Source organism: Galeopterus variegatus, unplaced genomic scaffold (genome assembly GCF_000696425.1).
Source record: "Galeopterus variegatus unplaced genomic scaffold, G_variegatus-3.0.2 Scaffold1354, whole genome shotgun sequence".
Lineage (NCBI taxonomy): Eukaryota > Metazoa > Chordata > Mammalia > Dermoptera > Cynocephalidae > Galeopterus > Galeopterus variegatus.
Window position 1 is genome coordinate 184,406 of NW_007727465.1, and position 17,894 is coordinate 202,299.

At 37.9% G+C, this 17,894-nt stretch overlaps 1 protein-coding gene across 1 annotated transcript in view; it reads left to right on the forward strand.

Annotated features, from left to right (window-relative positions):
- Window positions 1–17,894, forward strand: part of SFXN1 (sideroflexin 1) — a 29,022-nt gene that overhangs the window by 1,485 nt on the left and 9,643 nt on the right. Inside the window, exons 2-7 of the mRNA XM_008576451.1 lie at window positions 7,425–7,595; window positions 8,517–8,615; window positions 9,753–9,828; window positions 10,397–10,482; window positions 11,438–11,565; window positions 14,004–14,053. Of these exons, the coding sequence (XP_008574673.1) occupies window positions 7,425–7,595; window positions 8,517–8,615; window positions 9,753–9,828; window positions 10,397–10,482; window positions 11,438–11,565; window positions 14,004–14,053 (610 nt within the window). The remainder of the gene's footprint in view (window positions 1–7,424; window positions 7,596–8,516; window positions 8,616–9,752; window positions 9,829–10,396; window positions 10,483–11,437; window positions 11,566–14,003; window positions 14,054–17,894) is intronic.

Sequence of the window (17,894 nt, forward strand, 5' to 3'; positions counted from 1 at the left end):
CGGGCGCAACACTGAGGGTTGCGGTCCGTTGCCGGACACGAAAAAAAAAGACAAAAAGGAAGAGACCATGTAGGAAATATTTCAGGCCTCGTGAACCACAAAGGGTCTCTATTTCATATTATTCTTAGTTTTTTGTTTATTTTTTTACAATCCTTTAAAAAATGTATAAACCACTTATACCTAGCAGGGCATATAGGCTACGGGCAATAGTTTGCTGGCTCCTGCTCCTGGGGAACATCAGCCAGAAGCTGGGAATTGGACCTTTGGGAGCTATACACCTAACTATGTCCATGAGCAATACATCTGAGACAGGTAGGTGTTTGACAGTCATCAAGGAAGTTGGAGAGGGAACCAATGACAGTCTGTACACACTGAGTCTGGCCAGAATTTACCATGTGTCAATACGCAAAAAACAGAATATCATGGAGCCTTCTAGAAAAGTACTGAAGAACAAGGTGAAGCACATTTACAGTATAAGCACATTTCAGGAATTCAGGGAAATAAATGTTCTCTGTGAAACTACACCAAAAGCCCTGCAAAGAGGAGAGATTGGGATGAAAAGACTACTACGTGAGTTGGAAAGAAGATGACCTGAGGAAAATTGCCAAGAACCTAAAAATGTAGCTGAAAACTTAATATCTTCACTGGGAGCAGAACTAACATCAGAAGCAGCACAGTAAAAAAAGGAGAATCAGAGATGTAGAGAGTAAACCTAAGAAGTTTCCCAAAGATAAAGATCAGAGGTCAGCAAACGTTTTCTCTAATGGACCAGATAGGCAATACTTTAGGCATTGCAGGTCACATAGACCCCGTTGCATATTCTTGTTTGTGTTTTATTTGTTTGTTTTTACAACCCTCTGAAAATGTAAAAGCCATCCTTAGCTCACAGGCCATACAGAAACAGGCCAGACCATGGGCTGCAGTTTGCCAGGATACAGATGAAAAGGAGAAAGGTATGAAAAAGATGATGTAAGGGGAATAGAGAATGGTGCTCCTAAAGGAGAAACCAGAAAAAATGCAAATAAGCAATATTAAATGTATAACAGAAAGGGATTTTCCTCAGGTGAGCAAAACCATATCTACGAATGAAAGAGACACACTGGTGGCAATTTTTTTTTTTCTATAAACAAACTTTTAAAAATTCTATAAGTATCCATGAATAGGAAAAAAAGCTATTAAAAAACAAATGTCAAAAAAGGTCTTAATCTTTTTTAAGTATACTCTGAATGACAGAAGACAGTGAAACAATCTGGGCAAAGTTTTCAGGAGAAAGAGGTTAACCCAGGAATTTTAAACCAGATTGTCTTTATTTGCAAAAGTAACAGAAAAACATGCAAGAAAATCAAATATAAACTCCTCATAAATTCTTCTACAGTGTTCAAGAGATAAAGCAAAAGTGAGTTCAAAAGTAAGAAATCCATGGCATATAATGATTCCTCAAAAAATTAAACATATGAATTACCTTGTGATCCAGCAATTCCGTTTCTGGGTATATACCTGAAAGAAATGAAAATAAGAACTCAAACAGATATTTGCGCACCTATGTACACAGCAGCATTATTCACAGTAGCCAAAAGGTAGAAGCAGCCCAAGTGTCCNTGCAAATAAGCAATATTAAATGTATAACAGAAAGGGATTTTCCTCAGGTGAGCAAAACCATGTCTATGAATGAAAGAGACACACAGGTGGCAATTTTTTTTTTCTATAAACAAACTTTTAAAAATTCTATAAGTATCCATGAATAGGAAAAAAGCTATTAAAAAACAAATGTCAAAAAAGGTCTTAATGGGCCAGCCCGGTGGCGCACTGCTACAGTGCGCCACTTGGGAGCGTGGTGGCGCTCCCGTCGAGGGTTCGGATCCCACATACAGACCGGCCGCTCACTGGCTGAGCGAGGTGCGGGCGCAACACCGAGGGTTGCGATCCCGTTGCCGGTCCCGGTCCGGTACGGGCGCGACACTGAGGGTTGCGATCCGTTGCCGGTCACGAAAAAAGACAAAAAGGGAAAAAAAAAAAAGGTCTTAATCTTTTTTAAGTATACTCTGAATGACAGAAGACAGTGAAACAATCTGGGCAAAGTTTTCAGGAGAAAGAAGTTAACCCAGGAATTTTAAACCAGATTGTCTTTATTTGCAAAAGTAACAGAAAAACATGCAAGAAAATCAAATATAAACTCCTCATAAATTCTTCTACAGTGTTCAAGAGATAAAGCAAAAGTGAGTTCAAAAGTAAGAAATCCATGGCATATAATGATTTCTCAGAAAATTAAACATATGAATTACCATGTGATCCAGCAATTCCGTTTCTCGGTATATACCTGAAAGAAATGAAAATAAGAACTCAAACAGATATTTGCACACCTATGTACACAGCAGCATTATTCACAGTAGCCAAAAGGTAGAAGCAGCCCAAGTGTCCATTGATCGATGAATGGATAAACAAAATGTGGTTTATACATACAATGAAATATTACTCAGTCTTAAAAAGGAAGGAAATTTTGACATATGCTGCAAGATGGGTGAACCTTGAAGATATTATGCTGAATGAAAGAAGCTAGTTACAAAAGGAGAAATATTGTATGATTCCATTTATGTGAAATACCAAGAGGAGGCAAATTCATAAAAACAGAAAGGAGAATGGTGGTCGGCAGGGGCTGAGGGGAGGAGAGAATGGGGAGTTAGTGTTTAATGGTAGAGTTTTAGGTAGGGACGGTGAAAAAGTTCTGGAGATGGATGGTGGTAATGGTTGTTCAATAATGGGAATATACTTAATGCCACTAAACTGTACACATAAAAATGGTTAAGAGGATAAATTTTATTATGTATATTTTAGTACAATAAACAGGAAAAATAAGAAAGCTATACTATAAATAGACTAGTGATGGATGTTGAAACCTATTAAAATAGAAATAATTGTTGTGTCTCTAGTTATAAAACATTGTATAGGAAAAAGAAATAAAAAGGGTTTTGTAACAAATAGCAATATCCATCTGAATCTAAAGCCCTACATTGTTGTATCTAAAAACAAGACAGTGAAGGAATTAAAGTATACTGGGCATTCTTGTCTTAAGTAGGAGGGAAACTCAAAAATATATTTAGTTTTGCTCTTTACTATGTTAGAGAAATGTAACATAGTAAAGAATGATTACAGAATGATTTGAAAGTCTTAAATTAACTACTTGTCAAATTAAATCTTAGTATATTCTTTTTAAAACCCTGGAGTCATAAAAACAAAGAAAATACAGTCAATATGCCTAGAAATAAAACCAAAGAACAGATATAGAAGCCTTAAAAATAATAAAACAATTTGGAAAAAGCCAGATAGCTTTGTTATAATAATATACAAGGGTACTTCAAAAAGTTCACGGAGGGCCGGCCCGGTGGTGCACTGTTACAGTGCACCGCTTGGGAGTGCGGTGGCGCTCCCGCCAAGGGTTCGGATCCCACATACAGACCGGTTCCCGCTCACTGGCTGAGCGAGGTGTGGGAGCAACACCGAGGGTTGCGATCCCGTTGCCGGTCCCGGTCCGGTACGGGCGCAACACTGAGGGTTGCGATCCGTTGCCGGACACGAAAAAAGAGACAAAAAGGAAAAAAAAAAAAAAAAAGTTCATGGAGAAATAGAATTAAAAGATAAGGCAAATCTTTCCATGAACTTTTGGAAGTACCCTCATTTGTTAAAAGTATTTAAATCAAAGAATTTAAAATTGGGTAAAAACACTTAAAAATCTCAATAACGCATGGCTCCCCAGAGTGCATGAGCACTGCTACCTACATGTCTAAGTATATGTATGATGTAATTGTACACATAAAATTACAATGCATTCTTCCAAGAATCTCCAAGTGTCTCACCACCTTGTCTCTTTACCCTTTTAAAGCACATAGACCCTGAAAGTCTGTGTGATAAATTGCCTATGCCTGCTTCAACTGAGGATTAGGGATGTGTTTGTTGTGGTTCTCTGCTATCTGCTTTTATATATATTAGTTAGTAAACCAATTGTTGAATTCATTGAGGAGAAGATATTCTGTTCAATGAATTGGGTAGTCATCTTTAAAAGGTGTACATTTATCCTTACTTCATACTATGTATTAGTTAGTAAACCAATTGTTGAATTCATTGAGGAGAAGATATTCTGTTCAATGAATTGGATAGTCATATTTAAAAGGTGTACATTTATCCTTACTTTATACTATAAACAAAATTTAACTTGAAATGGCTGATAGACCTCAATGTATGATCTAAGACTATAAAACTTTAGGTGAAAATCTTTGAGATAGGCAACGATTTCATAGATAGGACATAAGCATGAACAATAAAGGAAAACATTGATAAACTGAACTTCATCAAAAGTAAAAAAAAGTCTTACCACTACAGAAGACACTATAGAAAATAAAAATACAATTCACAGACTGACAAAAAATATTTGCAAACTTTATGTCTATAAAGGATTTGTATCCAGAAGATAGAGAGAACTCTTTCAATTCATTAATAAGGCAACTGGATTTTTGGAAAATGGTCAAAAGATTTGAGTAGACTGACAACACTTCACCAGAGAAAGTATAGGAATAAATAAACACACACAGAAATCAAGGGTGGGGGGAAAAGAAGACAGAATAACCACAGAAATTCCTTGAACTATTTAAGTCAAGTGAACAGATACGATTTTGGGGGGCTGGTGGAGAGGAACGGGTAAGGGGGCATGAAAATCAAGTACAGTGCATTTTGAGAAGTAAAATTTTTTAAAAATGCAAAAAAAAAGTATAGGAATAACAAGGAAGCACATGAAAAGATGCTCGAGGTTATTAGTTGCTAGGAGAATGCAAAGTAAAACCACAAGGAGGTACCAGTTCACACCTACTGGAATGGCTAAAAATAGAACTGGTGGTGCATTCATTGAATGGAATACTACTCATTAACCAATTAACCAGCAAGCGTGCATCACTCAAAAGTGAAAGAAGCTAGACACAAAACACTATGATCACTGTATGATTCCAGTCATGTGAAATTCTTGAAAAGACAATACTATAGTGCTAGAAGCAGAGCCATGGTTGCCAAGAGTGAGTGAATGACTCCAGAGGGGCCTGAAGAAGCTGTTAGAGAGACAAAAATATTCTATACCATGATTCTGGAGGTGGTTGCACCATGTACATGTTTCAAAGCTCATCAAATTGTACGTTTAAAATGGATTACTTTTATTGTATTTAAATTATCCCTCAATAAAACTGATTTAATTTAAAAATGTGATGAGAGCATAGGAAAAAAGGAGATGCTTCCCAATTCATTTGCAACCCTGATACTATAAATGATAAAAATATACTAAAACATGGTCCATCTTACAAATCAATAATGCAAAAATCCAAAATAAAATACTAACACATCAAATCCAGCTTTATGTTAAACATGAACTAGTACGATTTATTCAAAGAATGAAAAGGTGATTTAATTTTAGGACATTTATTAATGTAATTTATCACATCAGTAGGTCAAAGCAAAAAAGCCACATCTTGATAGGTGCCCAGAAGAAGGTAAGATTATACGTCTATTTCTCATAAAATAATCAGCTAAGAATAATGTATAGTACTTCTTTAATATGATTAAGAATACATATTTCACATTAGTAGCCAGCACCACACTAAGTAATGAAACTCTTCAGAGCTGAACTTCCCGAAAAGACTTCTGCAGAAACGTAATCCTGAGGGAGAGGGGGAAGAGGGAGGGAGGGATGAAGGAAGGAAGGAAGGAAGTTTGTCTTCAGAGCTGAACTTCCCGAAAAGACTTCTGCAGAAACGTAATCCTGAGGGAGAGGGGGAGGAGGGGGGGAGGGATGAAGGAAGGAAGGAAGGAAGTTTGTGTAAACAAAGTTGGGAAAGTTTACATCCCACTCTTGAGAATATTACAGCTCATAAACTTTTTTTAATTTATTTTTTAATCGAAACAATTGATTATACATATTTATCATTAAGCTTTTTAAGTTTCCAGGAAATCAAGGAGTAGAGAAAGCTGTTTAACTCATTTTCCCAAAATTGAATGTGGGCCTCCTTTCCCCCTGTAACATTTGTTAGTATTCAAGAGAGCGCTTCCCTGGAAATACCGCACCGTGAGCATTCTCAGTAAAGTCAGGAGCAAGTCCAGGATGCCTTTATCTTTGCTATGTATATAACATTGTTCTAGAAGCCCTAATCAATTCAGTAAGGCAGAACAAGAAGTAAGATGTAGAAACATTGAAAAGATGAGGGTTTTTTTTTTTTTTTTGCAAATAATGGTATTTTCAACAATCAAATGAAAAAACAGTGAAACAAATAAAAGAATACAATAAAGAGGCTTCAAATAATGTACAGAAAATGTCGGTAGTTTCCTATATACCAGCAATAATCAGACAATTTTTTATTTGCATTCATAAGAACGATGTAAAGTAACTGGGAACATGGTTTTTTTTTTTTTTTTTTTGCAAATAATGGTATTTTCAACAATCAAATGAAAAAACAGTGAAACAAATAAAAGAATACAATAAAGAGGCTTCAAATAATGTACAGAAAATGTCGGTAGTTTCCTATATACCAGCAATAATCAGACAATTTTTTATTTGCATTCATAAGAACGATGTAAAGTAACTGGGAACAAACCTGCCCACAAGTGTGGCAATTACAAGACCACTGGGAGTTATTATAAAAGAAGCGTTTGGGTAACTGGAGAGACATGCAGTAAGCCTGGGTAACTAAGGCATTTTTGAAAAATAAAAAGAATGGAGTGAGGGACAATTGTTCTACCAAAAATTAGATTGTCAAATTTAAATTGTGGGTATTAACATCAAAATATGTAGATAATAGGAACAAAACAGAAATCAAGCACAGTATTCACAAAATCTCAAAACAGACCCGCCGACTCAGAAATGAAGTTAGGCAAGTTTCACATTTCATATTTGAAGATAAATTCCACAAAAATTAAAAACTAAATGACAAAAAGAAAACAACTATTATGAAAATGCCAGAAGTATAGGTTTTTAAGCTTAGGTTTAAAAATAAATTAACATTCTTGATTGCCATTAGGTTTTGTCTAATTGGTTAAAAATAATTTGCGAAGAAAAAGTTTCCAAAGTTCGAAATACATTTTTAAATATGTCATTTAAAACAAAGAATACTTCAAAGTTGAGGACTTTCTAATTATGTAAGATAGTAATTCTTCTGCTTTTCCAAATTATAGGTTTTTTGAAGTGAATAGGTTTGAAGTGTTCATTTTAAGTGCTTATGGTCCTTTATCTTTTTAAACTTTTACTCATTGTATGTAACAGATTTGTCATTCCTTCTGGGCACAGTTGTTTTAGGTAAGCATAAACTTTTAAAAACCTGTAGGTTTTAAAAACCTCTAGGGCACTGGTGAGATACTCAGAATGAACAATCGCCATGTTATTCGTTGTTGTTTTTCAGACAAGGAATTTTTCCTCCAGGTCTTACAGAAAATGAATTATGGAGAGCAAAGTACATCTACGACTCAGCTTTCCATCCTGACACTGGTGAAAAGATGATTTTGATAGGAAGAATGTCCGCTCAGGTTCCCATGAATATGACCATCACAGGTTGTATGATGACATTTTATAGGTGAGTTATGGATATGTGACAACAGTTAGTTTATTTGATATTACAGAAGCTTCAAGTATATTTTTTGCATGTAAATAATTTGATTGAAATAAATGTCATGTCCTAAGTGTATGAGGTGATGAGTATGTTGATTATCTTGATTGAATCATTCCACACCGTATGCGTATATCAAAACATCACAATGTGATGTTGGATCATAAATATGTTTATGAATATATTCAATAAAACATTAAATTTTTAAAAAAGAATAAAACAGGGGTGTTGCTTTTAAAAAAATAAATGTCACTTCACTTTTAGTTCCATTTTCTATAAATATTGCTACACTAGGGGTCTGTTTTACTTTTTCCCTCTGCTAAATATCACCTTGTTTTCAAAAGGAGGTTGAATTTTTTTTTTAAATCTTAGACCCAAAAGAAAATTAGATGAAGAAAATAAAGATTTTTGCAAGCAAATTCTCCTTTTAATCCATTTATATTGATAGAGGTACAGGTATATAGACATAGACACAGACACAGATATAGACATACACATATACGGATATGTAGGACTGCACGTGCAGTTTGGAGGCGCCATGACTGCTTAGCCTACAAATAGCTTCTTTTTACCCAAAAAGAAGGGACCTAGCATTTAATGAGTGTCTACTCTGCCAAGCTCTCCACAGATTTTGTCTTACTTCATCCTCGTTTACCCTCTGAGCTTGGTGTTATCTCTAGCTAATGAATGAAGAAAATGATGATCAGGGACGATAAAAGTCTGCCCGGCCACACCGACCCTAAGCCTGTGACCCAACACTCAGCATGCACCAACTTTCTCCCATCTCCAGGATGTCTCCTCTCTGGTTACTGGTGTTCCCATTTTCTGTTCTTTGCAGCAGCTAGGTCACAAGTGATGGTGGGTGTGTGATGGTTCGCTCTGTTTTAGGACTACGCCGGCCGTGCTGTTCTGGCAGTGGATTAACCAGTCCTTCAATGCTGTCGTCAATTACACCAACAGAAGTGGAGACGCTCCCCTCACTGTAAAGTAAGGCTGTGAGATTTAACTGTCCTCCCCAGTTCCCCAGTGTGCATTTAAGTGGGGATGCTCTCCTATTTCAAAAAGGAAATTGGTACAATTTGTTCATATCATTCAGAATATTATGTAGCATATTTTTAAGTAAAGTGTTTCTTTTCCTCCCTCTCTGTCAAGATAACTGTTTACTTCCAGCTGCCTTCTCAGATATTACTCAAGTCGTTAGTGGTGCTGGTAGGACGCTACCTCTCTCACACTCTGGAGCTCATTGCCCCTGCAGGTTAGCCTCTGATAAGTGACAAACTGTACCCCCACCTACCCTGCCCAAGTAGACAGCCACCAACACCCAAAGTAGAAGGTCAACAGCATGGTCTCTGCAGAAATCAAGAGTGACCATGGTGGCATGACCTTTATATCTGATTTGTTTTTAAAATAGCTCATCTATGGAACCCAAAAGAAAGCAATGAGTTTAAAAATTTGCCTCCTGTAAAAAAATTTTTAGACAAGCTAAAGAGGTTAACCAAAAATGTTAGCGTAACTTGTATAACACTTGAAAGAAATTTTTTTTTATCACTTAAAATTCTTCTTAAATAGCTATATTCTTTTACTGTCATATATCACAAAGGAAGTTGACATCTGCAACCCAGCAGTATTTATCGCAATTAAAATTTCTCTTAAAAGAAGAGAGAATTGCTTGTGTTTAATTGCATTTTGAAAACAAGCCTTTTGTACTTCTATGCAGTGAGTAACATTTTCAGGACGGCAGCACTGCAGTTTTGCATCCCTTATGAATATCAGTATTTTGAGAAGTATTTTTTATTTAAGCAAATATGCTTTAAACATTGAGCCCAATATGCATTTCCCTGCATTTGTAGCTTCCAGCACACTGACAACTCCCCTCCTTCCCTACCTCCTACCAGTGCGTAGTCTGTAGTCAGGTTATATGTGAAGAGGCCCATTTTTTATACATCTACTTGCTTTTTCTCTATATTTCTCTACTTGTAGAGTGATAATGAATGTTGTTTTTGTGGACTCCCCATTCTTCATCATGCCCTTTTATATTTCATTCTTATTTATTCAAATAATGTTGCGCCAGAGTTTTCTGACGTACACTCCTCATTTGCGCAATGTTGTTTGTTTTCTTTTTAGTGAATTGGGAACAGCTTACGTTTCTGCAACAACGGGTGCTGTAGCAACAGCTCTAGGACTTAATGCATTGACCAAGGTACTTGGATTTTTATTTTGATAAAAAATATCTTCTTAATTTGTTCTCACCTATCTGGCTCTGAGTCCCTCTATTATTTCTCAAAATAGTTCAAGTCACATGGCTGTTTTATTATTGGCATTATCTTCAGCTGCACATTTTAATTATATCTTACAATAAGTTTGGAAGGGTTGTCAACAATAACGTCTGCCAGGACTGTGTGGTCTGTGCCTCACTGTGGATGAAGTGCTAAGTGCTTGCCCACCCTAACAGCCCACCTGAGCTGTGTGGTGGGCAGGGTGCCTTCAATGAGGTGGAAGAGCCAGAATCTGAACTCTGGGATTCCAAAGTCCGTACTCCTTCAACCGCACTAAGCTGTCAAAATGTCTTAGAAGACTGCATTGTCCCAGTGTGCCCATGCTTGAAATATGAACAGACCACTAGGAAACAAGTTTTGAAAGTACTCTTGACTTGAGTTTCTCTACAAAGAGGACTCTGCATTTTTAAGAGTTCACAAGAAGAAATAAGTATTTCCATTCATTAGTACAGGGAAAGTAAGATAACGTTTTTGGAATTGTCTTTTCTGCAGCATGTCTCACCACTGATAGGACGTTTTGTTCCCTTTGCTGCTGTAGCTGCTGCTAATTGCATTAACATTCCATTAATGAGGCAAAGGTAAGGTGAACGTGCACTCTCAGAGAGGACTTGCACTTGACAGAAGAGTCTCTTATGATAATTAGCTTTGTTGAAACTTTTAAAAATTTATTTTAATATGTACAAATGAAATTATATGAGATCTGGGATTTGCTTCAAAATAATCTGAGTTTGGGGATGAGGTTGGACCCATTGACAAAACAAGCTGAGCCGTGAGTTGCTAATTATTCAAGCAGGATGGTGAGGGCATGGGGGTTTAGAATAGTCTTTCTACTTCTGTATAATAAAAAGTTTAAAGGATATATCTCAAGCTTACATTGAATTGTGCTTGAGTTAGACAAGGAAGGACTATACAAAGAAAGTATATTCTCTAAAATTGGTTCCTTTTTTCCCCCCAAAATTTTCTTTCTGGCTTTAAAGTAATATTAACCTATATCTTTGAAAGTATTTTTTTAGAACTGGCAAAAATTAAAGGAGAAGAAAGGACGAGAAAAAGCATTTTGGAATGGATAACAAAAAACAGGGTAACAGTAGAAGTTATAATTATAGTGTTAGTAACTATAGTTAATAAACGTCCGGTAGAGCCATGTAGTAGTGACTCCTTCTATGTCAGTACAGTTAGTTGACTTAGTAATGCTGTGTATTATATCTATTTCTCATTTGGAAAGTTGCTCAAATTTGTATGGGAGCATAAAATTAGCCTTATCTTTAAGTTAGTATATCCACCCTTTGAATCATATTGTTATTGAAAAGGTACACCCTTTAAAAAAATTTACTAGTGTTATTTTACTTTTGTGTCTATCACAAGGAGGATTAAACTTGTTCATGGTATTTAAAAATAGACTTGTCAGTGCCAAAAATGACACTTGAGTGGGTATTTGGATAAGTAGGGACTTGATCTTTCCCAACATAGTACTATCTCAGGACATTTCATGAAGGCATTTGTGAACTTCTTTGCATGTGTTCTGCTCTGCAGGGAACTCAAAGTTGGCATTCCTGTCACAGATGAAAATGGGAACCGCTTGGGTGAATCGGCCAACGCTGCAAAACAAGCCATCACCCAGGTGGTCGTCTCCAGGATTCTCATGGCAGCCCCTGGCATGGGTTAGTAGGACTTTGCCATCCATCCATTTATTCCATAAATATAAGTTGAACAAGCTTTTATGTATCAGTGAACAAAAAAAAAAAAAAATTACTCCCCTTGTTAGAAACTACCTTCTAGTGCAGGAGACAGAAAATAAACAAGTAAATAAAATATATAGTATGTGAAACAGTGAAAGGGCTAAGAGGGAAAGGTAGAACAGGTGATGTTGGGGTGCAAGTAGGACTGGATGCAGGTGAGGGAGTGAGCTGAGTGGTATTGGCGACCAATATTCCAGGCAGAGGTAACAGCAACAGAGAGACAGGAGTTTGCCTGGTGTTACAGGCATCACAAGGAAGGTCTATGCAAATTTAGTCTCTAAAATTGGTTCCTCTTTCCCTCTAGAATTTTTTTTGACTTTAAAGTAATATTAATCTATATCTTTGGAAGGAAGCAGGTGCAGTTGGAGTAGAGCGAGGGAGGTAGGGAGCAGTACGAAGGGAGTGGCATCATCCAACTTAGGTTTTAACTGCAGGACGTTAGGTGTTATGTTGAGAATAGATTGAAGGAGAAACAAGAATGTCAGAGGAAACTGTTTAGGAGGCTGTCTCAGTACAGGTCGAACATCCCAAATCCAAAATCCAAAATGCTACAAAATCCAAAACTTGAGCACAGGCATGACGCTTAAAGGAAGTGCTCACTGGAGCATTTTGGATTTTGGATTTTTGGATTTGGGATGCTCTACCATAAGTATAATGTAAATATTCCAAAATCTGAAAAAGTCTGAAACTCGCAACACTTCCAGTCCCAAGCACTTCAGATAAGGGATACTCAACCTGCATTCCAGGCAAGAGGCCCTGGCAGTGGCCAGGACATTGCGGTGCAGGTGATGAGAACTTGAAGGGAAGGAATCTGATCTTTATAAATCTTGAAAAGAAACTTCCAAAAGTCATTGGGTGGAAATAATGTCTACTGAAGATTTATTTGTCTCAGTTAGAACATTGGAACATGGAGCAAATTGGAACAGTTGGGGCAGCTATTAATAAAACCAAGTGTGCCAAGTGAGTTCTCAGTTTTCTCCATAGGCCTTGGAGTCAGCAGGACCCAAAGCAGCAAGTCCACATTGCATTTAGTTCCTCTGAGAACCTCTGGTCCACCCGTCAGGCTGCTCAGAGCTGCCTCAAGGCCAGGGACCTAGAGAAGGTTCCGAGACTTAGAAATCACAGGGCCTGGGAAGTATAGTGCTCTCTGCAGAAAAAAAGCAGAAATTAGTATGTTTAATTTCATCATCTAAACTGCATGCAAACAGCACATGGCTATTAAAACAGAGCTCTCAAATGAAGCATACTTAGTCAGCTGCTGTCGAGTTTTCCCACTGATGTTTTCTGCTGTTTTTTAATTCCTTTTGTCACTGTGAATGCCCAAGAGCAGGCAAGTAGGAGTAGCAACAAAAGTTGAAGAAAAGTGCATAAAGGAAAACTTGAACGAACATTTTATTCACACTCCAGCTATTTGGGGAAAGACCACCATTGTCTGATTTAACAAAGAAACACCTCGGTGCCCTTGTGGGACGCCAGTGTGTTCTGCAGGACTGGTAAGGAAACCACAGTCCTGAAATGCAGGCAGAGTCCCCTGAGCCTGGGACCAGCAACATAGGAGGGGACTCTGGAGCCCACCCCAATATGCCCCACTGATCCTTGATTTCCAGATTTGCTGACATCAAGGTTGAAACTCCATCTTCTACTCTGGGTTTGCTTTTGGTTTCGGTCTTCCCCACTCTGAAATGCCTTTTTCCTTGTGGAGTTCAGCTTGCCCAACAAATCTGTTTCCAGTGAGTTGCTTATTTTAAGCACTATGTAGTTCCCAGAGAAGAAACACAATCTTTCTATCCCAGTGAAATTTATAAAGGTAATTGACATATTGATGTAGCTGATATGGCTGTTTAGTCCACGTTTTACATGCATTATGGCATCTAATCAGCACAGCCAGTTTAATACAATTTTCCCCATTTTATACATGAGGAAATTGGATTAAATGAAAACTTAGGCTCAGAGAAGTTAGGTAACTTTTCCAGGATCACCAGTTAGCAAGTGGCCTAGCCCGTACAAAAGCGATTTCTGCCTGACTCAAGACAGAATTCTTCACACTGTCCTCTATAAGTGATCGATGGACATACAAGGAAAGTCATATTTGTATCACTAATATGGGAGTGAAAAGTTCCTGATGTTTGTATTGTTACCTGTTTAAAGTTAAATGTAGAGTTGTCTTCAAGATTATAAAATTTTCTTGCCGGCAGAGGATATTACATAATTTTTCAAAAATCTAGAGATTTTTCAATTTAAAAAATCTAAATTTAATAATTTAAAGAATTGACATAAGCATTTTGTCAAATTGTTGGAAAAAATGTGAGCTGAAAATAGACGTTAAATAAAGATTTAAGTGGATCTATTTTTACTTCCAGCCATCCCTCCATTTATCATGAACACTTTGGAAAAGAAAGCCTTTTTGAAGGTAAGCCCCAGTTTTATCTGTCCTTTTCTCAATCCTTTTCATTCCTTTCCAGACCTCAAACTATACAGAATATTTCCTACATAAATAATGAGTAAAGAATTTGAAGGTTAGTTTTTCTTGGGCACTTAGATAAATAAAAAGATGTTTCCAGGAACATTTTATTTCTAATCTCAGATATTTGACAAAGCTTTTGTAAATGAAGACTGTTGCTATTGAGAAGTTATAACTTGTTTATACTGCTAGTCATCTATTGGATGCCTAGATAGGTAAGAATGAAGAGATGGTGTGAATTTAGAATGATATGTTTTATAAGTCACTATCCATACTATCAGAAATGAAAAAATAATGTGGCGTAGTAGCTTCGTGGAACATCGAATTTAGAGCCCTGGTGTGTTTTTCTTTGGTGATCATATCTAATAATGTATTAATCTATCAGCTGCCTCCCCATAAGGTCTGAAAGTATTACAGGATGAAACTGTAACCAAGAAATCTCAGTGCACTTTATGCATTCTCTATAGATTGTTTTTTGTAGGTTCCATGATTTAGTACAACATTATTTATTCTTATAACAGGTAGTATACAGTGGGACAGGGTGACTCATTTGGCTCCTGCTGTGTTTGGAAACTGACATGGTTAGATCTGCCAGGAGAAATGGCTTGGGTTCCTTTATGCAGAAGCAGGTGTGTTGTGGTGCAGATGGCAGCTCCCTTGGGGTGAGTTGTTTAGGGTCTTAGAAACAGAACTATAGCACCGAGGGGACACTATCAAGCTTTGTCAGCACCACGCTCTCCCAAGTGAGCAAACCAGCCATCCCTATATAGGGATCTGAACCTGTGGACTTGGTGTTATCAGCACCACACTCTCTCAAGTGAGCCACGGCTGGCCCCTACACTATCAAGCTTTGAAAAAAGGCCATTGTTCACAGACCAAACACTTCTTAAATGAGGTGAGTGATTAGTAAAATTCTAAATACCCTATAGGTATGTTCATAGACCTGTATACCCCCTGTGGGCACCCATAGGAAAACTAAGGCCAACCCTAACTGACCACTTTGTAAGCACTATACAATTGCATTCTTAGAAAAATAAGCTGAAATAATATGCTATGAAGAAACAGTTAATATTGAGCACCTCATTTGATGGACACACCCAGTTGTTGTGTGTCGATGCATGAACCCCATGAGATTTCTATGTGGATAGAAGGTTTGGAAATTGTCATCTTATCATTTTAGTTTGTGTGACATAAAAGTGACAGCTTTTGCACAAGAGGCATAGTAAATGTGGATCATTCAACCAATAGTGTAACAAGGTCATGGGCGTGATGAATGTGCAGGAGACTGTGAAAGGAGCTTGGAGGCCACCTTCAGTGCAACGTCTCCACCATTCAAGCTTTTCCTGGTCCTTTCTCTCAGCCTCTCACATGCCACCCAACACTCAAAGTAGCAGAAGGGTCTTAGTGGTGTGGCTCTGTAGTAAAGTCTCAGAATCTTGTCACTTGCTGCTGCCAGAGGAACATTTTTCAGTGGAGTCCAGCTCCAGCCTGTGGACAATGGGCAGACTCTGGTTGCTAACAGGTGTCCAGATGATGGTTTGTGATTCCAGAAATTCTATAAGAAAGTCTGCATTTCAACCTACATTTATGCTGATAAGTTTGGCCACCAGGGAAACACATGAAATGAAGTCAGTATTTCATTCTCCCAATCCAGTCATGCCTCTGAATTCCTGGGGTCTCAGTGTTGGAACAGTTGCCACAGTTGCTCTAATCTCTCAGTCACAGACACTGGACAGAAGTCATAGTTGGGAATATTGCATAATTTTCTTGCTATGACAGATGGAATTTGCTATCAACATAGCCTGGCATTTTCTGACATGAAGGAACTAGCAAATGATCTCAGCTCACCACCACCACATTGTTCCAGGCTATTATATAATAAGGTGAATAAATGTCATGTTTTTCTCGCCCTCATCTTAATTTGTATTTTTTAGCTTTGCTTGATAGTGTACCCTTCAATAACAGTATGGAAGTGTGCCAGCTAGTTTATTCTTCCTACAGAAGTCCTCTGCCTTCCCTACCCCCAAACTGAAGGGGCCAATGGTTTGGAGACCCTGTGGCAAGGTCAGCAGAGATGGTCAGAGTAGCTCACGGGTCATTCCAAGCACCTCCCTAGCTGCAGGGGTCTGGTTGTAGCTGTACTCCTTGAGACCTCAATGGAAGATGTTGCTTTGAAAAGTAACGGCTGAATACTGTTGAGGTACCCATATGCACCCACCACTCCCAAGTTCAGGGTTGCCGTTACACTTAAATATTGCATTTTACCCACATAGAGAGGACCATAGGACTTAATTGGCCATATAGCCATTGCTAAAACACACTGAGGCAGCTTATATTAATATCCATACTCTCCCGTGTTCAAGGCACTTTCTCATACTATTTCCAAAGGGAGGCTTTCCCATGCCCCTTCTACAAAGGCTTGAGAGATCATGTCCTCAGCAGCTCATAATGCCCATGTGAGTGATGTCTGCCTCAGCTGGCCCTCCCCTTGTTCACACGGCTGCCATGGCCAGGCGTGCCTCCTCTGCAAGGGTATACTTATCTGGGCTTTACCTCGGCTGTGACCGAACTCCTCTGCAATCGTGAAACCAATTGAACATTCTTGGTATTTTTAAGTGTGGACGCTTGGGAAGCATTTGGCGTGACTCATCTTCCCCCCACGCCTTATCTTTTCCCAAGTGCAGTGCTGGAAAAAGGCATCGGCTGTGGGCAGGTGACTCACAGAAATTTTTGCAGAAAACTGAAAAGTTCACTGCCTAAAATCTGGTGCTTCCATGAACAGTTTTCTTGAAGAATAGTTCCTGTTTTCTCTTTCAACTTAGGTCATTCTAACTGGCACTTTGGGAATAAAATTGATATGATTTGGGTCCTGTAGCCATTCTCACTCCTTAAGTTCCAGTTCTTTTATATTCCCTTTCATAAAAGTGGGCTTCTGTGTCTACTCAGTAGATTTTCAGGATCGCCTGCTAAGTGGATGTGAATGTAGCATTTATTTGTTCATTCATGTATACAGCTGTGAAGCCGCCGCCACAATGAAAACAATAAACATATTCATCACCTCAAATGTTTTCCTTGTGTTTCTTTGCAGTTCCTCCCTCTTCCCTAAACCCTGCACCCCGTGACCTGGCAACCTCTGATCTACTTTCTGTCACTATATATTAGTTAACATTTTATAGGATTTTACGTACAGTATCTGCCCTTTTGTGTAATTACTTTGAGAGTCGTTCATGCTGTTGTGTGTATCAATAGTTTGTTACTTTTTCTTGTTGAGGGAAGTGTTCCATTGTGTGGCTCCACCACAATGTGTTTATCCATTCTGTTGATAAACATTTGGATTGTTTCTAGTTGGGGCTATTACAAGTAAAACTGCTATGAACATTTGTCTTTTATGGACATGTGCTTTCATTTCTCCTAGGTAAATACCTAGGAATGAAATGACTGACTCACATGGTAGCATATGTTTAACTTTGTAAAAACCTGCCAAACCATTTTCCAAAGTGACTGCACCATTTCACATTCCCACCAAGAGGGCGTAACGGTTCCAGTTCCTTCATATCCTCACCAACACTTGTTCTAGTTAGTGTTTTTAATGTTAGCCATTCTGATATGTGCATAGTGGTAGGTCCTGTGGTTTTAATTTAAATTTCCCCAATGACTAAAGACACTGAGCATCTTTTCACGTGCTTATTTGATATCTGTGTATATTTGGTGAAGTGTCTATTCAAACCCTTTGCCCACTTTTTTACTCAGTTGTTTTATTGAATAAGTGTTGAGGATTCCTTATATATTC